Below are 24705 nucleotides of genomic sequence, written 5' to 3'. Positions count from 1 at the left end.
CTAGCTGGTTTATATTATATAAGTTTTAACTTATTTTTAAGTTTTGCTTATTTGCATCTAGTTTAAAAACTTTTAAGACTTGAGACATCTTGTTGAATTGAAACACAAAACCAGAATAAACAAAAAACGTGACAAAATTTCGTGAACGTTATTGTTTGAACTAAAAGATTTATAACAAAGAGTTTTAAAAGCAAAGAGTACGTTCGTGCTTCAAATGGTTATGAATTATTGGATAAACGAATTTGTTTGTAGTCAGTGTTTTGTCGAAACCAACATAACTAATAAAAAAGAGTTACACCATAAGCAAACCTAAAAACTTAATAAGGTTAATTAAATTCTCTTAAACTTGTATGCATGGACTATAGTTTTAAGTTATTAGACTTTTCAAAAAAAAATTTACCACAATCTTTACTGTAAGTTAATTGTCTTTTTAAGTAAATTTGTTGTTCAAAGTTTAGTAGTTTTATTATTTAAACATACAAAGTCTGTAATCAACCTACTTATCTTATACTTAAATGCTTTGTAGTTTTTAATTTTTTCGTTTATTATAGTTCTTGTTTTTTGAATTGAATTCGATTCCAAAAAAATTTCGAACTTTAGTTTAATAAACTTCTACATTTGAAAACTTATGTTCACTTTTATTTACAATTAAGTAATCCTTTAAGCAAAACAATAATAAAACGTTTAAGCATGAATTATGGTTTTTTAAATTCCTTCTATTTAACAGTTTCAGTAGTATCCTTATTTCAAACTGTGGATAAATAAAGTAAAAAAGTGCTTAAAACTTTCTATTGTTTAAGTTCGTAGAAAATTTTTAGTAAAAATTTTTCGAAATTCTTTTGTAGATAGTACAGCGACTCATTTTTAGTTAAGTAATTTTAAGTCAAAAAGTCTTTTATTCATAATTTATTTTGTATAATGTTTTTAGATCAAAAAATACACAACTTTAGTTTTTCTAAACTGTTTTATGCAACTGTAACAACTTTTTATAGTAAAGTAATCAAAAAGTTTTCTTGGTTCTTACCATACAAGTACAATTGATTAGCTAATAAATGTTTCATACTAATAAGTTATAGAATACAAAATACAATTTAATTATGTTCTACAAGTAAATTTTTAAGTAAGCCAGTTATTTGAAAAATAATATATTATAGAATATAGAATGTACTTTATTTTCTACTTTTTGCATTAGTATATATTTCAAAGTATTCAATGTTGTTTTTTTTATAAATTACTTTCTTTGAAAGTTTGAATTTCAAAGAGTCTTAAAGCATAACTCACTATAGTTTTAAAGAACTTTAATTAAGAAAGTTATCGTTTATGCAATTTAAGCTAACCTGTATTTGTACTAAAAACGTTTTGACATATCTTGGTTATTTTTTGTATAATCGTTTTTTTAAAAAGCTTAGTGTCTTGGACTTATTTTTATAGGTAATACTAAGTAAGACAAATAAAAAGTTTTAAAGATTATTTTTTATATACTGTTTTTGAACTCTGTATAAACTTTTTACATAAACTTATAATTTAAACTTTTTTTAAATTACTTAATTTACTGTTATTTAAATTTTGAGAAAAAAAAATAGAGTAAAATCTTTTTTAAGTTTCGAAATAAAAAGCATTATTTATGCAATGAGTGAAGTTTATTTACACGAAAAAATAACAGGTTATACGTATATATATGAAGTAAAAGCTACAAGTATTCAGATATAAGTTTTGAAAAATACAATAAACTGTTGATATAAATGCAGTAGTAAAAATAAGGTCTATACAACTGTAGACTGGTAAATTAAAAAAGCCAAGTGAGTTTTCAAAAGCGAAAAGCTATAAAAACACCATGACGTCATCAACATGCAGTTTAGTTGCAGGAGTTTTCAGCGACGTAGCATCCGATTTTCCTGGCAGTTTCCGGCGGAAGTGAGTCGAAATTGGCCACGTTAGCCCACAATTTCTCACTGCTTCCGGTTATTGAGAGCAGTTGATCGTACTTGAGCTGGTCACCGATTCCAATGGCGAACACCTGTGGATGTTTTCATTAATAAATTTAAAATTTTATTTACTTAAAGAATATGTTTGGTTATTAAAACAGTGGTGACTCTTTTATGATTAAAGGTTTTTTGAAACATCATTTAAAAACTAAGTTGAAATTTTTAAATGTAAACTTGGTTGTCATAAAAAACTTAAACTTTTTATATTAAAATACCCTTGTATGCATTCAATAAACTTTGTATACTTATTGATTAAGTTTTAAAATGAAAACTAAATATGAGTTTGATTTTAAAAAGTGTTATGCATTTTTATAGAGTTTTCAAAAATGTTATTATATTTTTACACGTAACACTATATAAATGTCCTACCTCAACACCGCTGTCCCTCAATTTTTTGGCGGGTCCCTCAACCTGATCGTAGGCGTTACCATCGGTGATCAGAAGCACCACATCCTGAATGTTCTCCCTGTTCTCCTGCTTCTTGATGAGCACTTCTCTCACGTACGTCAGCGCCTTGCCGGTCTTTGTACCTGTGAGTGCATGTTTGATGGTTTTATAGAAATCGTGTAGTACTTGTGTTAAATTTAAGGTAAGAGGTTTAAGTTTTGACATTTTTTAAAATCATTAAAAATTTTGAATTTAAACAGTTAAAGTAAAGGTATAAAAAATAAACTTTTTTTTTATTTACCTATGTTCCACTACGTATACGGAAGACAATAGTTTAATATTGAGTTTTCATAATAACTGTTTACGCTTAACAAACACGAAGTTGGTTTAATTTAATAAAGTTTCATTCAACAGCACAAACAGACCTTTTCCATTGTAAGGAATAGTTTTCAAAGCATCGAGAGCTTGCTCATTGTTCTCGTTGTTGTTCAATACAAGTTGGTGTTTCTTATCAACAACTTCATTGTACCTCATCACAAATGCTTGGGTGAAGTCAGTATTCAGCTTAAATTGACTGAAAAAATATTTGAATTATATTTTTGAAAAAACAAATGTTATTAAATGATTAAGACAAGTTAAGATATCTATTGAACGTTTTTACTTGCGCACTAATACCTTGACTTTTAGATATAGTTTGTCTAAAATATTTTTGGATACAACAATTTTATTTTTTTAAATTTACTAACTTGAGTATTCCATTGACGAATTGAATAATTTTATTCCAATTGTGCTGCCTGATTGAAGATGATGAATCCAAAACAATAAACAGGTCAATGATTGAATGGGGTGGGTAGGGAACTGTAAAGTATTAGTTTTACCAGAAGACAACCAAGAAATATATTAATTAGTTGATTGAATGCTACTCAACAAATATTTGTTATCATTTAATTTATAAAATGTTTTTAGGTTTTTCAAATGCTTTAGAATTTTAATAGTTGCTGTATGTAGCATCTTTAGAAGTATTACTATTTTTTTTAGTCTCTGTCAAACATTATAAAACTAAAAGCTAAAAATTGACTGTAACTAATGAAACTCTAGTACTAATTTCGAAAGTAAAATTATTAGTTGCTAAACTTTTAATAGAGTTTAACTAGTTATTAGTCGTAATAATTTTTTAATTTGTCACAAAATTCTTCACAAAATTAACCCCTACAGCACGGTGGAGGTGACGACCATTGTCCGTCCAAGGTGCAGTAATTGTCCATGTCACTGCCGGGTTTGGGGGTCTGGTGGTCGGCCTCACACGTGAACTGGCACCTGGACCCGAAGAAGTTGCCGTTCGTGCAATTCTTCACCACCCTCCTCAAATTTGTTTGTTCCGGACACACGATTGCTGTTTTGATTGTTTTTGCGTTTATAGGTTTATACCAGGTTTTTTATAAGTTAAGTTATTAAACCTCCTGCTTCGATAAGGTATGTAGTTAGTTTAAAAAAAGTTGAGAAAGAAGAAAATTTCCTTTATATATGGTAAAAAGTTTAATCTACAGAAATATTTTACATGTAAACGTTGTTAATAAAGAATTAGAACAATGTACTATAAACTAGTTATATTTTTTAAACACTCAACTAACGGGCGCAGTGTGGAGGGGGGTTGTTGAACTCGGGGAACTCCTTTCCATCGACGGCAGAGCAGACGGTGTCAGCGTCACCAACAAGAATGTAACCCACGTTGCAATCCGAATGGCACGACACTCCCTCCAACAACAAGCTCTTCTTGCAGTACACTTGCCCGTTCGCTGGTGCGGCAGGAGCCTTGCAGAGCGCTGTTCGGTGAGAGTTTGTGAAATTTTATATTGTAATTTGTTAGTAGCATTTTACAAGTGTTTGAAAACGTTTTGTTTGGTATAATAACAGTTTTCATTAGTTCAGACTTATTTTTGTATAAATTTTTGTAGACATGTTTTAATCCTCTTTGTTTTAAGTTTTAGTAAAATTTTTATCCAATGTTTCGCAGTTTAATATCAATTTTGAAGTTTCAAAAAGCTTTTCTTACAGACGCCAGTAAAGAACTACGAGCTAAAACTATCAATACACTTTTACAGTTTAATGAGCTTTCGATTTATAATTTTACTACCATGTACAAGTAAATGTTTTTTTTTCTACTAGTGTAATAAAACCTATTAAATTAAAAATATATATAATATTTTCTATAGGAAAACACTCACGCTGGCACACGGGAGGTGGGTTGTTGAAGGTGGGATCGGATGCTCCGTCTTCGAAGACACAAGTCGCTTTCTTGATGCCGTCCAGATGGTATCCTGTTAAAATGTGTCAGTTTTACAAACCTAATTTGATATAATAAAATTTCAAATGTGTACTATAGTTGTAAACATGTAAAATAAATTTTACTTACATTAGTATTTTAAAAACTTAATGCAACTTACCTTCGTTACAGCCGGAATAACAAGAAACTCCCTTCTTCAAGTCATCTGACTCGCATTGCACGTAACCGTTAGTTGGCGCTTTAGGGGCGTCGCATCTCTCTGTGAAAATTATTTAAAACTTAGCTCAGTTTATGTTTAGTTTCATCAAAGTCACATTTAATTTTAGATTATTTTTTTTTAAATAATACTTATAACTTTTTGATAAGAAATAGTACAAATAATAAGTTCTAGACTTTTGACCAATAAACATTATACATTTTCAACTTTCAAAACCAAAAAATTTACTTACTTTCTCTGCAGTATGGAATATCGAAATTTGTTCCTTTATTTTCAGCAGTACAGATGTTGATATTGTTGCCGATCAGATCGAATTCTTTGATAAAAAAAATTCAGTATTAAGATAAATGAAATAATAAATAATAAATTTACTCAATTTCTTTAATAAAAACTAAAATCAACAAATAAAATTTAAAACTATACTTACGATCTCTGCAGCTGTAGTAGCAAGTGACTTTGGTGTCAGAAGTCTGACAGAACACGAATCCGTTCTGAAGTTTTTCAGGAAGTCCGCAGTTCTCAGGACTCAATGGATCTGTTTAGTGATATGACACTTTGACTAAAACTTGTATTGAAAAGTTTAATATTCAGATGAATAAGAAATTCTTAAATTGTTCGAACTATAAGTTTTATTAGCTAAACGCTTGTCTGAAAAAATGTTTTAAGTAAAGCATTTCTTGTTCACTATTTTTTTTTCATAGTTTGTACTGATGAAAATATATTACATGCGTGTTTGTTAAAACCTCATCATGACTTTTTACAACAAGCATAAACAGAACAAATTTATTTAAACGGTTAAAACTTCTGAAAAAAAAATTCTTTTAACTAACCCTGTTGTTGCAGGCATGCGGTTTCTTCTCTACCGTTGCACCCGTCAAAAGGGCAGCAACACCTGCAGACAGAACCTCCCTTCTTGTTACACTGGGTTGGATCCCATGCGGGGCGCGGGTTCTGCAGGTGTATATTGTTAAATAAAAAATATATATACTGATCTACTTATTTTAATTTCTTAGAAACTCAAGTAGTTAAGAGTTGTTTAAAACAGTCTTAAGGTTCTAAAAGTGTAAGTTGGTGAACAAATAAGTAAAAATTAAAAATTATGCTGAAATAGATGCTGATTTACGTTGGTAACAACAACTGTATTTTTGATAAACTTTTTTAAGGCTGAATGCAACGACGGTTTAACTTGTTTTCTTAGAAGCTTATGAAATTCGAAATTGTTGAAAAAGTATAATGACTGAATTGAAACAAAACTAACTGCTAGCTAGACAGTATAAGCTTTTAGATATTTTTAAATTTTTAAACTTTAATTGCAATGATATTTTTTTTTGATAGAAGTAAAAAACCATTTTTACCTGTACTTCGTTGTTGTGACAGGCCAGATCTTGCTTACACCTCCTAGTGATCGATTTTCTTCCGTCTTGGTACAAGCGTGTCTCAGAAAAACAACTTTCCTGTAAAAATTGTTTAGTCAGTACAAGCTATTACATATAATAAAAAAAATGTTGTGTTCTTAACATAAATTTTACTGTTGCACCTAAACGTTATAGTACATTTAAGTATAAAGTTTCAATTTCGATAAAATATTTACTGAATTAAGTAAGTTTTTTACTTCAACAATATAAATATATTTTAATACCTCATTAGCCCTGCACCTGGTCAATTTTCCTTTCAACTGACATTCCTTGTCATTAGCAACATTCCTACATTCCCAACAGTGTAAAGCTATAAATAAAATTATATTATACTTTTAATATTTTTAAAATAAACAATATAAAACTTTAACTACTAATAAGCGAAATTAAAGTAGTCGTTTTGAAAACCGAAAACATATTTTCTTTATAAATTCTGTTTTGTTATGTAGAGTTTATAGATTCTATTCGTCTAGAACTTTTTTAATGCTAAAAATAAGTTACTTGTTTTTTCTTTGAACAATGCTTAAAAACTGTTACGTTAAACAAAACTACTTATACTAAATAGATAAATTTTTTTTAAACAAACCTTGTATAATAGGAACTGCAACAGCAAGAACTAAAACAACTGTTTGTAAATACTTCATTTTCTATCAGATAAATATAAATTATATGTATCTGTAAATAAACTTGCTTTTGTTTTTTCTAGCTAAAAATTAGAGTGTTTTATAACTAATAATGATTTTTTTATGTTCCTATAAAATTTATAAGAAATATTAAAAAAGTTATTTCTTTTAGATATAATACAAGTTAAATTTCATATATTGTTTTTGATTTAAACGCTTTTAAATCTAAAGTTTAAGTTATTTAGTTTAGAAGATTAAATTATTTATTTTAGTAAGTTTTTTCATGATAGCAAACTACTTTACTAATACTTTGTACTAAAAAAACTTAAAGCTAGTTCTAACATGAGTTACTATTAAATATATATGCATTAGTTTCAAACTTTTTTAAAGATACAAAAACCAAATATAGTTCTTATTGATTGTAAAAGTTTATAATATTTTTACGACTGAAAAATTACTAAATACTTCTATTAAAATAAGAATGTAGTTTTAATAATTTATCGTTTTAAAAATTCAAATTGCTCTTAAAAAATAAGCAATTACTAATATAACTAGATATTTTAAAATTTACCACTTATTAATTTAATTATTAACATTTTTTGCAAAAGTTCTTACAAGTTACATTGCTGCTAACGTTGTATTGCTAGTACAAATTCATACTAACCTGTTAAAACAAAACTCAGCTTATATACTTCCTTGCGTCTAAGTATAGCCGCTCCCTTCATCTTGTGATGCTAATGATCTTTCAAAGTCATCAGTTTCTGTCTATTCAAAGCAATTAAGCGGCATGAATTTGAATTTGTTGCGTGTAAGGAAGAACTAAAGTGCTAATTGCAACATGCAATGTGTTTAACTGTGAGGTTTGCGTTGAAAATAAATATAAGTTGCACGTTTAGATTAATTATAGAAACGTTTGCAGCAACCATGCTAGCATGTAGATTACCGTGCTGTTAGCAAGTTTTAAAAAAATTTGTTATATGGGGCATACCAACTTAACTTGTTCCTTTAGAAGCAGTACTGTTACAAACTCTTTTAGGAAAGTTAAATGTTTTATGTGATCACATAAACAATGACAGTTATTTCTTAAACATAAACAAAATGATTACAAATATACTTACACATTATATTTAAAGTGCACGTTTTATCTAATATTAGAAGTAAGCACTGTTAAAACAAACGGCAAGCACAAGTTTGGTCATATGCTAGTACATCTATATCTAGCGTAACTTTCATCTATATAAACAGTTTGCTTCAACCAATACCATTCATTATGTATACAACTCCTGTAGAGTAATGTAAACAAAAGTAAGAAGTTAAGTTGCTCGTTTAGAAACACTAAAGTTTTAAAAACTTAGTCAAAGTTAAGATAGATGTTTAATAAGACACATAGCTTTAAATTTAGGAAGTATCAAAGAAGAAGCAATTTTGTATATAATTGAAAGTGTTTGTTGTAAAGAATGTTAAGTATATAAACTTAAAGCTAAAACTAAGTATGATTATCATTCGAAAACTGTGTATAGTGTGATCTTGAAACAAATTAACAAAAATAAATAGCTAGATAAGCATTTGACTTGCGAAAAACAAAGACATAGTGCGTAAGATCTGAATAAAGAAGTACATAGATAAGTATAAAAATGTCTAAACTGAATTTTAAATAAATAAAATTTATAGAATTTAAATATTAAAAATGGCAGCAAATCTTTTCTATGTTTATAGAACCTGTAATTTATCTTATAAAATTAATTTAAACGAAAGGGTAAAATCAAAAAGATTGCAGTGTTAAGTAAAGCAAACTCTTAATTGTATGTTGTTTGTATTAATACAATTTTCTTTTTAATGTAAACAACTTATTACCACTGTTTATTACTTTGTAGTCTAGTTATAAAAGAAAAATGTAAATTTTATTTTTAATTTATTTTTATTTTTATGCTATATATTTTGAATAAGTAAATAAGTTTAAAACCTAACTATTCTTGTGTAAGTATAAAAAAAATAATTCAACAGATAAAATTAGAACTGCTTACACTTTTGTTTACAGATAGATTATTTGATAACAACATGAAAGTTTTACTAGTTTTAGGACTTATTGTATACGTCTACCTACCAGCTATCCAAGGTACAGAGTACTAATTATTGTTATTTTTTAAAGTGCTTTTTCTATAAACGATGTTAGAAACTAATATTTTTTGGTGTATTTTATTTTTGGTAAATTGTAGATAAAACAACTATTTATTGTTTGTATATTTAGGTAAAATCTGTTTTTTTAATCAAGAAAGATTTTAATTGAGTTAAACTTATTTTAAAATATTTTTTATGAAAGCAAATGATATTAAGCTTAAAAATTGAAACTACTGTTACATCATTGATAAAATTTTATTTTAAAATTACATTGCTAGAAAACTTTCAAATGCATTTAAGTTTTTACACTGATGATAACACTTTACTGTATTTGTTTCTTTTAGTTATTTTTGGTTATCTTTTTAGCTTTACATTGTTGGGAATGTACTAATGCTGCCAGTGATAAAGAGTGTAAACAAAAAGGAAAATTACAGCGGTGTCAATCTAGCCAGGTTTAAAGTTGTTGCATGTTTACTAAATTTATTGAGTTATAAATGCTGAAATAGTAATTAACTGCTATTGCACTCAACTTGCTAAAAAAACAATTTTTACAGGAAAGTTGTTTTTCTGAGACACGATTGTACGACGGAGGCAGAAAATCGATCACTAGGAGGTGCAAGCAAGACAGAGCTTGTGAAAATAACGCTATTCAGGTCAGTTCGATACGATAAAAGTATAAAATGCTTTTACTTAGGTTATATTTTTTGTGGAGTAATGGAGTTTAGTTTTAAAAGCTTGTATTTTTTTGATTTTAGCAATCTTAAATATAGCACTCGTTTAATAACTTTTCAACTCTAATTACGTTTAAGAGTGTATGTATAGTAGTGCAAAAGCAACTTCTCCAGTCATTATTTATGAAAAATACTTTCATCATTTCTTAAGCTTTATTCCATTACATAAGGAAACAACTGAGATAACAAAGTTTACAGTTAATGTTACCAACGTAGCACAGCTCCTACACCAGTATAACTTATAATTATTTAATTGTACAACTTTAGAATCCACGACCCGCATGGGATCCGACCCAGTGTAACAAGAAGGGAGGTTCTGTTTGCAGGTGCTGCTGTGGTTTCGATGGCTGTAATGGTAACGAGGAAACATCCTGTCTTCAGGAGTACGGTTGGTTAAGTTTATTTAAAAAAGGGTTTAGTTAAAAATAGTGATTTATTTCTAAAACTATATGAATGAGAAAACTGATAAATTGCAAAGTTTTTTAAGATTCTTTACACAATTGTATTATAAATACCGATAAGTTGCGTATCAAAAGAGAATAAATTTGAAAGAATTTAACTCTTTGTTCGCTTTAAACGTTGCCGGTTTTATTTCACGCTCAAGTCTTGTTAATAGTTTAACATTCAATAATAATTTCAACTTTTAAAAGTTTAATTTCGAATTATATACAATATACACATTCTGAGAAAACGTCTAAAGTATAAAATAGTTATTTGAAATAATGACCAGCGTTTTTTGTAACTTTTACATTCATCATAGAGAAGTGTTTCAAGTATTTGAAAACTTTTATTGTTTAAATTTTATTAAACTATATCTTAATTCAAAATAAAATCGGACAAACAAAATCTATTTAAACTTAGTTTAATATAATTGCAAATAATAAACTTTCAAAATAGAGTTTAGCTACTGTGAAGTATGTATATGATTTAGTCTAAAACATTCTTATACCTAAACTAAAGTTTTAAGCGAAAAGTATAAAGTTTATTTTTTCCACTACACTTAATTTGTAAATATATTTTCTTAGTTTGATAAACTCACAACTAAATTTTTGTGACTAAAAATTTTTAATAAAAAATACCATAAGAAACTTATCAATTTACACGAAACAGACCCAATAAACCCGGAAAGCTGTGGTCTGAAAGAACATTTGGAAAATGGATTTGTGTACTGTCAAACAACTGATATTGAAGTGACCTGCTACTACACTTGCAAAGAACGTTAGTATTTTTATAAATGTGGACATAAACGATTTTGTCAACTTATCTTTGTTCATAAAAACACATACTCTAAAAACATTTGAAATGTTATAAAGAACTATTTATGTCTTATGCGAGTATCAATAAAACAAATAATTAAGTTCTAAAAGTACCTAAATTACCTAAAATTTGAGAAAAAAACAAGCTGTATAAACTAAAAATAGTAAACGCGTATAAATAATTTATACCTCTTTTTCAGAATACAATTTAGTTGGACCGAACATGAATGTTTGTAATATCAAAAATCTTGGATCAGAATTTGAACACCCTGTTTGTGAGGAAAGTAAGTAGTAAGCTTTATAAGCTGTTTAAACTTCAGTTGTTTTTGTATGTTACGGCTGCAAAAAAAAGTCAGTTTTTTGTAAGAATAAAAAAACAACATAATTTATATTTTCAGAGAGATGCCAGCCACCTGTAGCTCCTGAAAACGGGGAAACAAAATGTGAATCTGATGACCTGAAAAGGGGAACTTCTTGCGTCCACACTTGCAACCAAGGTTACCACGCCAACAACGTTTTGTCATACAATGATACTGATGTGCACATGCCCATTTTTAAATTATAGTTCTAACTTAAAACTTAAAGTTTAAGCTGTATTTAAGTCTAATTTTTTACTTGTAAATGACTGAAAAAAATAGTTTATGAACTCAGATCAATAAATGCTCGTAATATAACACTCTTTGATATAATTATTAATTTTTACATACAAACACCAGGATACCACCTTGACGGTCATAATGTAACGACCTGTGAGTTTTGTAACGAGGCTGCTGACCCAAAATTTAACAACCCCACGCCCGTTTGCTTACGTGAGTATCTTTTTTTCTTGTGTTTTACGATTAAAAGTACACATGAAGTTGTTGTCAACAAAAACACCGGCGAAAGTCTGCAGAGCAGAAGCCTGGACTTTCGTATGCTGTGAGACAAGCTCAATTGTTGATTGTATTTATTACGAGCGTACCAGATGTCTTGCCTAGTGGACAATGTATTTAACGTTGCACGGCAAAAGACTATGCTGAAATCACTGATCAATACTAGCAAACGGTTGCTTCATGCGAAAGCATGATAAACCGTTTGTAGATTGAAGATTGCAAGTTTTTCGGTTGTGACTGACTAATGAGTCCTATTGAGGACGAAACCGGTCTCAGTCTACCGAAGCTTGTTGTCTGATAATCAATTGGTGTGATCAACCCTTTTGTAAACATGAAGTTGTTATCTTATTTTTAAAATTCAGTTTTTGAGTAGTTTCAATTAAGTTGTTTATTTAGGTTGACTTTTGCGAGTATGAAAACTTAATAACTACTGTTTTTAATCTATCATTTTTAATTTTACGAATCATTAAACTTTAAATAACGATTATATAAATTTGGTTTTTCAACAAATAGTATTTCTACAGCACTATGCGAAAAACCAGTAGCACCGGAAAACGGAAAAATAATTTGTGAAAATAACTTGCTGTTAGAAGGAGTTTCTTGTAAATCTACTTGTAATGAAGGTGAGTATATCAAAAAAAAACGTATTTCTCTTAACTATTATATTTCTTTACATACCTAGAAAATTAAATAAAATTTATTCGTATAAACTTTCAAATTCCCTTAGTCTGCAAAATGAATTTGTATAGTAGAACTAAGATAACTAGAAATTAAAGAACTTAGTATAGTTTTTGTTCTTAGTTATCTGCTGTTGTTAATTTGATATAATTACGATAATAATTTAAGAAAATGTAACTTTTTAAGGGTACTACTTATCTGGCGAAAACAAAACAACTTGCAGTAGTTGTGGAGATGACAAAGTTAAATTCGACAAGGATATACCTATTTGCTTGCGTTAGTTTTCAACAATGAGTCTTACACGTAGATTTTTTTTTAAATTTAAGTTTGTGAGTAAAACATATAAACTTGTATTATTTTAATTTATAAATTGAATTATTAGAGCAATAACTAGATTCTGAAAAGCTCACTTTTATTGTTACAAATGAGAATTAAAAAACATAAGATAACAAAAGTTTAGTTGTTGTCTTACAAGTAAATTTTTTTGTTGCTTTCTAAAAGTTTAAATCATCTTACTAAAACACCTATTTGTTTCTGTAGCACTCTGCAAAGAACCAGTAGCTCCAGAAAATGGTCAAATAGTTTGTGAAGATAATTTATTATTAGAAGGAGTCTCTTGTAAATCTACTTGTAATGAAGGTGAACTTTGAACATTTTCAAGATCTATAAACTAACAAAACAAATTGTAAATGTTTACCTTTGATTAAAAATCCACATTAAATAATTACAACATTTAGAAACAATAAAATTTTAAACTAAAGTTAAACTTATAAATATTTAATTGTAATATTTCAAACTTTCCACAACTATTAGGCTATCATATGGAAGGGGATTGTGAAACTACCTGTGGATTTTATAACGGAGCCAAAAATATTGCTTTTGATAATGCAGTACCTGTGTGTTTGCGTGAGTATTTTTTTTCTAATATAATGTAGAAGTCTAGTGTAGAACAGTTTACATGATATCGTTGTCTGGAATGTTAACATGTTGTTATAAACATTTCTAATAATTCTTTAAAAAAAAACATTGTACTTTGAACCAATTAATTTGATTAGTCTTGCCTCTTATTATAATATTTTTTATTAAGAGGCAAGATAACCGAAAAGTTTATTTGTTCACCAGGTCCTTAGACCAAACTTTTTTAACGCTTTTTTATCGTTCAATAAACAGTATAATAATTTTTTACAATACTATTTACAGCATTATGCAAAGTACCAGTAGCTCCAGAAAATGGACAAATAATTTGTGAAAATAAATTATTATTAGAAGGAGTATCTTGCAAATCTACTTGTAATGAAGGTATTTTTGAGGCAATTATTATTGAAACAGCTTATGATTTATGTATTGTTTTTCAATCAGATCGAATCGTTTTGTACTTTGTTCTACATATACCATGCAATAGTTAAAGTTTTAGATTTTTATAATTAAGACATTTATTTTCTTATTTATACTATAGTATTGATATTTTTTAACAATTAAAATATTTATTTTTCAATTTCTTCAAAGACTTTAGAAACTTTTTTGATAAATTAGAACAAATCATATACTAAAACTTATTTTTAGGATATCACTTAGAAGGAAAAGATGTAACAACATGTGGATTTTTTAATGATAACGAAAGTATTGATTTTAATAACCCAGTACCTATTTGTTTGCGTTAGTTTTATTATTGATTACGTTAAAAATAGTAACTGTATAAAACCGTTTAATTAAGTATAAGTAATTGTAAAGTGGTTTGTTCGTGTTGTACTTTTTATAATAGTTTAGCTAAAAAAATGAAAAACTTTTTGTAAAAATTATTTTGAAAGCTAAATTCTGAAAATTTTTATACCTAATTTTAAAGCATCTTTGGCTAAAAAGTTTAAGAAAATTATTTGTTTAACATTTTACTATTTATCAATTTTCTAGAATTTTTGTGTTTAATAAATAAAATTAATTTATTATACGTCTCAATAAGCAAACTCATGTATTCTAATGTATTTGTGAACTATTATACTTTTTACAGCGCTCTGCGAAGCACTAGTAGCACCAGAAAATGGACAAATAGTTTGTGAAAATAATTTATTATTAGAAGGAGTCTCTTGTAAATCTACTTGTAATGAAGGTAAGTATAAAAGATAAACATAAAGTTTTTAGATCAGCTTTTGAATATTAAAACAAAAACTTAAAACTACTTTTATCTTTTTCAAATATTTCCAGTTTAAAGCTATTTATTTTTAGATAGTATTCAAGTATAACATTTTAAATATATTCAAATAAATTATTTAAGAGTTAAAGTTTTTTTTTCCAGGTTATCATTTACAAGGAGATTGTGAAACAACTTGTGGATTTTATAATGCTGCAGAAAATATTGCTTTTAATAACCCAGTACCTGTTTGCTTGCGTAAGTAGTTTAGAAATGAGTGAGCTTATATATTGTGCATTTGTTATGGATATGTTATTTTAATATATTTGGTTAGTATGATAGTCACTCTTAAGTACTTGCATATTACTGTTTAAACTTGGATGTAAAATTTATACAAAAAGTTTTATTTTTTAACATAATTTAATTTTTATACATTAGTTTTTTTTTAATATTCAATTTATATTTATTATTATGCATAAAATTTTACAGCATTATGCAAAGCACCCGTAGCTCCAGAAAACGGAAAAATAGTTTGTGAAGACAATTTATTGTTAGAAGGAGTCTCTTGTAAATCTACTTGTAATGAAGGTAAGTAGATTTCATAAAATGTATAAAAAACACATACCACCTACTTTGTTTGAAAAGTGAAATCCTTAAAATAGATTACACATATTTAAATTACACGTAAAACATTCATAAGCGCTAGTTTATATTTTCAAAACTAAAAAAAAACGGTAAAAAAACGGTTTGAGAGTTTCTAAACACGCTTTTGTTTTTCAATGGTAGTTTTCAATGACTTTATAATTTAAATTTTATAAGTTTAGATTCTTATATTTGCCCTTTCAGAAAAATTTAATTTATCTTTTATTAGGTTATCATTTGAAAGGGAAAAAAAAGATCACTTGTGGATTTTACAACGAAGCAGAAAATATAAACTTTGATGATGAAGTTCCCATTTGCTTGCGTAAGTTATTATTTGTTTATACAACAGTTTTTACTAAACTTATCAGTATACAAATGAGAAGTATACGAAGTTCAAAAATTATACAAAGTTGTAACAAAAACAAAACTCTGGCACAAACAATTTAGCAACTTAAACTCATTATAACCAGTTAGTAACTACTCTTATACTAACAACTTTAAAATTGATAGTAGTTTTTATATAAGTTTAAACTTATAAATAGTGTTATAAGTCTTTTTACATAAATGATATAAGATTTACAATAAAAGTAGCACAGCATAATCATACCATTTTTTTTTCTGCGGTGATTTCTTTTATAACATAAAAAAAAAATTCTAGCTAGGTTGTAGTTAGTGCTAAATGAGTTTTTGTAATTCATCAAACTTTTGGCAGCAAAGTAGTTTGTGTTTAAGTATATTTCATTAAAGTTAAAATATTTTTCGCAGCATTGTGTAACGCACCGGTAGCACCTGAGAATGGAAATACTGTTTGTGAGAACAACTTGTTGTTAGAAGGCGTATCTTGCCAATCTACTTGTGATGAAGGTTTGAATTGTAATTAAAAAAAATTATAAAACCACAAAAGTCATAAAACCATATGTATTTATAAGCATATTTTAAATGTAAAAAAATTAATTAAGCTTGTTTTTCAGGGTACTTTTTAGAGGGAGACAGTAAAACCACTTGTGGATTTTATAATGATGGAGAAGAAATTGCTTTCAACAACCCAATACCTATTTGCTTGCGTTAGTTTTCACTTAACTGGTTTTAGTATTTTAAGTTTTATTTATCATTGTGGTAGATGAAATGTGACATTTGAAATACGTAAGGTGTCAGAATTTAATCAGCTTTATTTAAACTTGATATACAAACAACTACTTTTAGGCTTTCTACTCATAAATAATATTGCTTTAATTATTTCAAAAGAAATATTTTAATATTCATACAGCTTACAATATTTTTCATCTATTTTATACAGCATTATGCGTAAAACCAGTTGCACCAGAAAATGGACAAATAATTTGTGAAGATAATTTGTTATTAGAAGGAGTCTCTTGTAAATCTAGCTGTAATGAAGGTAATAAATGTACTTTTTGTGATTTTTATTCAACAACAACCTTAATATGATTTTAAGTACAAAACTTTGTTTCAAACTCGTTTAAGTTATAGTGTACTAATGTGAAAGTTTTTATACAAAAATCATTTAGGTTAAAGTTTTTAGCTGTTGGTTTGTATTATATACACAACTTTAAAAAAATAATTTTTTTACGACTTTACAAGCCAATTATGAGTCATAAGGATTTGTTGTTGTACATTTTTTATTTTTAATGATCGTTATTTTTGATACAACACTTCAAAACTCTCAATGTACATTAACGGTTTTTGTTTTAACTTAAAAATAGACACAAATGCAAAAAATATTTTTATAAATACTAATAAGCCATATGTGCTACTTAAACTGTTATTCCAACCAAAAACGTGTTTCATTTATCTTAACTTATATTTTACGGTAAATCAGCAAAATGCTGATCACAAATCGACGATTTTTTCATAACTTGCAAAACATCGACTTAGAAAATCTAATAAAATTAACTGGCTGTTTAAAATAAACAAACTTTTAAATAAACCGACTGTCGCTCATATTTATCAACTTTATTTTTAGATTAGTTTTAACTACCTGCTATGTTTTAAAGATACGTTGTTATGTAGATTTTATTCTTGTTAAATTGATTTTATGGTAGAACATTATCAGTTGTAAAACGAACTTAACTAATTGATTAGCAAAGTTTTTAATTTTTCTTACGTATGTGTAAATGATTAAGAATAAATTAAACTTACAGGGTATCATTTGGAGGGAGATAGTAAAACCACTTGTGGATTTCAAAATGATGCAGACAAAATTGACTTTAACAATCCAATTCCTGTTTGCCTGCGTAAGTTTTTAAATTTTAATTTTTTCTACATCAGTATAGCTGTAAAATGTAAAACAACGAACATCAATATAGTAAACTAAGCTTTCTTTAATAAAAATAAAACGAAAATTTTGTGTTGAAAACATATAAACAATTGCATTTATACTTTTTAGTATCGTACTGACTAATTAAAAAAAACCCAAACAACTCACTTTCGTAAAAAATATCTTTGTCGGTTTAGCAGGATTTTAATCTGACTTGAAAGACTACTCAAAATATTAAAAACAAAAATAAATTACTTTAAACCTTTCATAAATATTACATTTACGTACTAAACTGCCGTTTGATTAAACAGGCAATTGAAGTATACTTACTTTTGTCTTTAATATATTTGTGAATTATTATACTTTTTTTACAGCACTTTGCGAAGCACTAGTAGCTCCAGAAAATGGACAAATAGTTTGTGAAAATAACTTGTTATTAAAAGGAGTCTCTTGTAAATCTATTTGTAATGAAGGTAAGTTACAACTTAAAAGTATAAAACAAATTAAAATTGACGTTTAGACCTCAAACTGTTTCACAATTTCTTTTTTATTAACAACTCTACGTATTCAATAAGGTGTTAATAATTCGTAAAACTTATATTTTACTCTAAAAATATTATAAAATCGTTACTAAAGAAGTTTGTTTATGTTTTCTAGGTTATCACTTACAAGGGGATTGTGAAACTACTTGTGGATTTTATTATGGATCCAAAAATATTGCTTTTGATAATCCAGTACCTGTTTGTTTGCGTAAGTTTTATTTTATTTTTAAGCAAAATTGGAAATACTTTTATATCAATCACAAAAAAGTTTTGTATCAGATTATGTATCAAAGCTTTAAAGTTTTGTTGAACTTTTTTTTATTATTTATCAAAAATTATTTTCGTGCTTTCAAACAACTTAGAAAAATTTTATTACGTAAAGTGTTGTTATATATCTTCCTTGTAAATAGAAATAGTTATTAGCTTAAAACGCTTATTATAATTTTTACCACAAGTTTCAACTAAAACATTTATATGAAAAGATTCATAAACATTGTTTTACAGCACTCTGCGAAGCACCTATAGCTCCAGAAAATGGACAAATAGTTTGTGAAGATAATTTATTATTAGAAGGAGTCTCTTGTAAAACTTCTTGTAATGAAGGTGACTGATAGTATAAAAAATATTAACATATTAACCAATTAAAACTATTAGAGTTTAAATATTTGTTGTATGCTAATAATTGAAACAAAAAAGTTGCTGTAATAATTAACTACAAAAAAAAAAGTGAAATGGAAAGCTATAAATATTAAATATTTTAAAAAATACTTATTTTACTTAAATTTATTTTCTCATCAAGTCCGTCAGTATTATGAACTAAGTATTTAAGTATTAAAACATGACTTTTAAAAATCTAGATTGCTTTGTTTTAAAAATGCAAAGCTCAATAACTTTATTTAGCCTCTTAACTTATTTAAACTTTTTTTTAAGGATACCATTTGGAGGGAGATAGCAAAACAACATGTGGATTTTATAACGAAAGAGTTGACATTGCTTTTAGCAACCCAATACCTATTTGCTTGCGTAAGTTGAAAAACATTAATCATTTTTACGTACTAGTAACCACCTATTACTATTTTAGTATGTAATAACCTTTTAGTTTATTAAAAGTTATTTTAGTTTTTTATATTCACTAAAAGGTCTTTAAGAAGAGCTATGAATGAAAATTTCACGCCGCCGTACAATTTTTGCACAAAATAAAACAGTAAATGGGTATTAAAAAATTTTATTTAATACACTTTTACTTCTACAGCTCTTTGCGAAGCACCAATAGCTCCAGAAAATGGACAAATAGTTTGTGAAAATAATTTACTATTAGAAGGAGTTTCTTGTAAATCTACTTGTAATGAAGGTAAACTTGTTAAAACTGTTAACTTATAATAAATGCTTTATGAGACCAATTTTAGAATAAATTTTATTTCATTTTTAAGAGTTTAGTATTTTTTAAGCTAAATATAATGATACTATCATATAACTTGTCTAATGCATAAGTCGTTCACTGTATACTTTTTTCAAAAAACATTTAATTTAAAACAAAAGTTACTTTTACTAACACTAAATAGTTTTTTTTTAATTAAAACATTATCGAAACTATTCAGGATATCATTTATCGGGAGAGTGTATGACAACATGTGGATTTCAAAATGATGAAGAAAATATTGCTTTTGATAATCCTGTTCCAATTTGCCTACGTTAGTTTTTTTGAATACAGTGTTTTATTATATTATGCAATTTTTCACTTACGTTTATAAGCTTGACTTTAATGTAGACTCAAAAACTTTTTTACAAAAAATATTTTAAAAGATTTTTAGGTCAAAAATTTAATAATATTAATAAATACATTCTTACAGCACTCTGCGAAGCACCAATAGCTCCAGAAAATGGACAACTAATTTGTGAAAATAATTTGTTTCTAGAAGGAGTCTCTTGTAAATCTACTTGTAATGAAGGTTAGAGCTTGTTAAGAAGCATCAAAATGCTGTATTTATTATGAAACATAAGCTGTTTATGTTTATTATAACTGAAATCCAAATAAGTGTCATTAGTTTGTACGAATCACATAAATATTTTGCATTGTAGGATATCATTTGGTTGGCGAAGATGCAACAACATGTGGTTTTGAACAAGGCTCAGATCAGATTCAATTTAATAATGACATACCCGTTTGCAAACGTTAGTTATATAAACTAATAAATATATATTAACAATATGAATATCGTTTGATTCCGTTAAAATACAAACTCTTATTTTGTTTTTTAAGTAAAATCAATCTTTTAAAACTGAATAAGGAATACTCAATTAATTTCAAAGTATAAGTTTTTCTAACTTTCTTTATCTGCAACTAAACTTTTAAAAATTCACACAGCATTGTGTAAGAAACCGAAGAGACCTCTCAACGGAAAAGTTAAATGCAAAAGTCAAGTTTTATTGGAAGGTGTACAATGCGTGTATGAATGCAATATTGGTAAGTTGCCAGCATTTCAATTTGCACTTTTTTAAATAACTCAAATGATTTACAAGAAAAGGTTATCAAGAAGTGAAAACAAGAAAATTGATTATAAATATTATTAAGTAGGGAAAATAAGCAAAATTATTTAATTGAAACAGGTTACATCCAGATAGGAAGCGAAGAAACGATTTGCGCGAGTGTCGAAGGCAGACAATTTCCACAGTTCAACAATCCTGTTCCTTTTTGTAAACGTTAGTTGGTAGTATAGCTTTTTTTAAAATATAGTCTAGTTACTAGCTAACAAAAGCGTTGAGATTCAAGAACCTTTTTAGTTTCTTGTAACACAAAAACTAGTAAATGTTGTACTTTTTAAAATTGACTTAAATAAATTTGAGTCTTTAATTTTCTACATTTAACTATTTTAAAAAATAGTCTGATAAATAGATATTTTTATCTTAAAATAATAAGTTGCATACCAGAAATACAAAACTCTTAAAAACTTTGTTCAAACTTTGCAACAGTGACAAAGCTCCTAACTCCAAAAATAAATTGTTAAATCAACAACACATTTTTAACAATGTTTACCATTGCAGCTGTTGTGTGCCCGGAGCAGAGGAACTTGAGGCGAGTCGTGAAGAAATGCACGAGAGGAGACTTCTTCAGCTCCAGGTGCCGCTTCCAGTGCGAATCCCCGCACCAGACCCCCAACCCCGGCGACAAGATGGACAACTACTGCACCCTGGACGGAAAGTGGTCGTCACCGCCACCGTGTTGCAGACGTGAGTTTGAAATATTACTAATAAAATTATGTTGCTAGCGGTTGTGGGTCTTTGTGCATACTTTACTAGGAGTAGTCGGGAGTAAAAACTTTGTTACGCTAACATCAACGAAACTTTAAAATATTATATGAGTTGCATTATATGAGTTTGAATGCATTCATAACAAGAATAAATCATATGACATAGTTTTCAGTAAAAGACACATGAAACATTTACAGCATCTAGTCTTTGTTTTATTTACAAAAACGGCTTAAACATGTGTGTTAAACACTCTTTACATTGTTCTGTTAACGTTAGCTATCCAAAAATAGCAAATGAGAAACAGCAAATTAATTTTTTTTTATATAAACTTCAAGATAAAAAATACTTTCAGTACCGCACCCTCCCAACTCAATAATGGACTTCTTCATTCTTCTGGACTCTTCATCATCCATCAGGCAACACAACTGGGACCAGATTGTCCTGTTTGTTAACGGGATTCTTAAGTTAGTTGAAGTGTTAAATTATTATAATTATTAGTTTAATTAAACATTAAATTTTTACTAACGTTTTATTTTTACCAAGCTTACTTTTTATCACCTAAAAAGTAATGATACTTGATTTTCAAAACCCTTTTACTGTTATAAATTAAAATTATAAAGTGTTTTTTTTAGTTTTAGTGTAAAAAAATAATTTCTTATCAAGATTTTTATAAATATGAAAACAAACTTGAAGTTGCTTGTTCGTCAACTTTTCATATGAAAAACAAAGGCTACTTTAACAAAAGCAAACTTTAACTTCAAAAACATGCACACTGTTGTTGTTTTCACAGTCAATTCGCACTCAACAAGGAGTACACTCAAGCGTTCGTAGTGAGGTTCAATGAGAATGTAGATGAAGATAATCAGGTTTTGTTGAACAGCAACGAGAACAATGATCAGGTGTATGAAGCTCTGTCAAGTATTCCGTACAACGGCAGAGGTTTGTGGTTTTAATAGTTAACAAATGTTTTGCTTGTCGCTATCGATTACGTAAACTTAGTTTTGACTTTTCTATGCTAGTTTCAAAGTTTTTAGGATGATAAACTAAATTGCAACTACTTAAGAACTTTTAAATATTTATTAGTGAATTTTTTTAATCATTTTTAAAACATTAGAGGTTTGCTATTTAAGTTTAACTAACGCTTGTAAATACATTACGTTGTTATCAACTTTTTCAAAAACAATTTTTTGATGACTTTATATTTTTAAGCTTTAACAGTTTTTTTGAGTTAGACTTCGTAAGGAAGCTAAATTAGATAAATTCACCACAACCAGGCACGAAGACGGGAAGGGCGCTGAGGTACGTGAAGGAAGTGTCGATGAAGAAGAGTTTCAACAGGGATCACGCCAAAGACGTCGTGTTGCTGTTGACCGACGGAAGAAGTTACGATGACGTTGATGTTCCCGCCAAACACCTCAGGGATGCAGGCGTTGAGGTATGACGGAATAATATTATAAATTTCGATATACTTAAGAAAATCTAAGTAATAAAAAGATTTATGTTCACCTTTATTTACATGTTGTTTAGTTATGCTTATTCTTGAGACGTATCCTCACTATAAGTTATCTGTTTTTATTCCCCTAAGTTTAAAATCCTCTAAGATTTCTCTTTTAAGTTCGAAAACAAAGTGCATTCATTTACAAAGAGTTCTAATAAAAGAAGAAACATAAAACTGACTCTTTTTTTTTCTCAGATATTCGCCGTTGGAACTGGGCACGCAGCCAAGAAGAATGAGCTGCTGGCAATAACCGGAAGTGAAGACAATTTATGGACTGACGTCAGCGATTACGTAGCTGTTGCTAAGCAAATTGGGGACTACATAGTAAGAGACTCGTGCGATTGCAACTAGGTGGCGTTCGAGTGTTGTAAATAGATCTAGATACAGATCGATATTGTATATAAATTTTGAACTTGGAAATGATTTGTAAACAGATTTTTTTTTTAAGCAGTAGTGTGTATATTTGTAAATATGCTTTTGTTTAAAGTTTGCAAAAATTGTTTCTAAATTGTACAGTGCTTGTATTTTTTTTAAATAGTTCGTGATGTAAATAAACTTTTGTATTGTGAGCAAAATCGTGGTACTTCTATAAAGTTATAAATCACAGAAGTAGATAAAACATACTCATCCAAAAAAAATAGGTCAATTTCAAGTCAAACTCAGTTAATTACGTCTAAAATAACAATAAAACTGTATGTTTTATATTATAGTTGTTTACAGAATTCCAAATATTTTTTAAATTCCGTCCTTAACTCTAATATATAAAAGGATTCAACTTTATTTACCTAAATTACTTTTATTCTAAAACCTTTAACAAGTTTTGATGTTGGTTTAAAAGCACAGCCTTAAGTTTTTTTTTACTTTTAGTGTAAAAAGATAGGTTTAGTTTAATTAAGTACTTTTCGTTTAACTTAAAAGTTTTTAACACAACAATGTTTTAATGTTTACTGTTCTTAAACTTTACACTTATACAATTAGTATGATTTAAAAAAATTAGCTTAACAATATATAAATATCAAAGTTTTCTTATTTATATACTAGAGCAGATCAGTTAAGCTTATTTATTTTATTTTATTTGAGTGATACTTGACACATGGTAGTAAAAATACTTTTAATTATTTAAAAACCAATATCTTAAAAAAAATAAGGAAAACACTGATCCTTATTTTTGTTTGATTTATTAATTCTAAAATATTTACATTTATAAAACCTACAAAAGAAGTAACATACTAAGATAAGCAACTGTTTATTTACAGCTTAAGAGTATTAAAAAAACATTAACTACATTTATTAATAAATAGAAAGTGTAATTTAAATAGTGTAAGAAAAATGATTAACTGTACTTGTATAAGCTTCATTCTAGTTTATATTCAATATTTTCAATAGTAAAATTATTTAACAAAATTTCAGACATAATTAAATCGAGTGATCTTTAATGAAGGTTGTTTTATAAATAACTAACCATATACATAAAACTTTAGTTTTTCAAGTTTTGTCATTAAACTATATATTCAATACTATAGAAAAAATGTTTTGCTTTTTTTAAGCACAAGTACAATTGTAACCAAGTATTTTGCTAAAAAATCAATAAAGAATTAAATAACGAAAATAGTTTAAAATGTTTAAGGTTGATCTTTTAACTTATAGTACTTATAAAAATCAAAATAAACTTTTTTTAAAAACTAGCTTTGACTGATATTTTTCAACAAAAAACTATAAAGCGTAAAACTTTTCAAAACACGTTTTACGTTAAAGTCTGGCAGGTAAACTAGTTTATAAAAAATCTTTTTTTGAAATTTTAATATTTT

The 24705-nt window shown here is 27.5% G+C and overlaps 3 protein-coding genes across 3 annotated transcripts; 2 read left to right on the top strand and 1 right to left on the bottom strand.

Annotated features, from left to right (window-relative positions):
• Window positions 1-1855: 1855 nt before the first annotated feature.
• LOC145836334 (E-selectin-like) lies at window positions 1856-6932 on the bottom strand. The gene is made up of 14 exons (XM_082944144.1): window positions 6875-6932; window positions 6513-6598; window positions 6229-6327; window positions 5704-5824; window positions 5301-5408; window positions 5106-5189; window positions 4817-4915; window positions 4598-4690; window positions 4004-4195; window positions 3580-3765; window positions 3119-3230; window positions 2798-2946; window positions 2355-2515; window positions 1856-2017 (listed from the first exon to the last, which is right to left on the bottom strand). The coding sequence occupies exons 1-14, from the start codon at window positions 6930-6932 to the stop codon at window positions 1856-1858; spliced, it is 1710 nt and encodes a 569-aa protein (XP_082800270.1).
• A 2037-nt stretch (window positions 6933-8969) lies between these two features.
• On the top strand, window positions 8970-21775 carry LOC145836333 (P-selectin-like). Its single transcript, XM_082944143.1, has 32 exons — window positions 8970-8975; window positions 9584-9682; window positions 10028-10148; window positions 10871-10978; window positions 11217-11300; window positions 11415-11513; window positions 11733-11825; window positions 12413-12511; window positions 12753-12842; window positions 13107-13205; window positions 13380-13472; window positions 13767-13865; window positions 14572-14670; window positions 14857-14949; window positions 15181-15279; window positions 15563-15655; window positions 16099-16197; window positions 16305-16397; window positions 16631-16729; window positions 17493-17585; window positions 17983-18081; window positions 18266-18358; window positions 18655-18753; window positions 19081-19173; window positions 19403-19501; window positions 19749-19841; window positions 20001-20099; window positions 20230-20322; window positions 20516-20614; window positions 20758-20850; window positions 21193-21378; window positions 21735-21775. Exons 1-32 carry the CDS (start codon window positions 8970-8972, stop codon window positions 21773-21775), a joined length of 3045 nt encoding a protein of 1014 aa, XP_082800269.1.
• On the top strand, window positions 21775-23248 carry LOC145836332 (collagen alpha-1(XII) chain-like). Its single transcript, XM_082944142.1, has 4 exons — window positions 21775-21842; window positions 22190-22338; window positions 22674-22834; window positions 23093-23248. Exons 1-4 carry the CDS (start codon window positions 21775-21777, stop codon window positions 23246-23248), a joined length of 534 nt encoding a protein of 177 aa, XP_082800268.1.
• The last annotated feature ends 1457 nt before the right edge of the window (window positions 23249-24705 follow it).

This window comes from Thalia democratica, chromosome 5 (genome assembly GCF_965202585.1).
Source record: "Thalia democratica chromosome 5, ktThaDemo2.hap1.1, whole genome shotgun sequence".
NCBI classification, from domain to species: domain Eukaryota; kingdom Metazoa; phylum Chordata; class Thaliacea; order Salpida; family Salpidae; genus Thalia; species Thalia democratica.
Note: the sequence above shows the minus strand (reverse complement) of the source record. Positions and strands in the feature narration are given on the sequence as shown.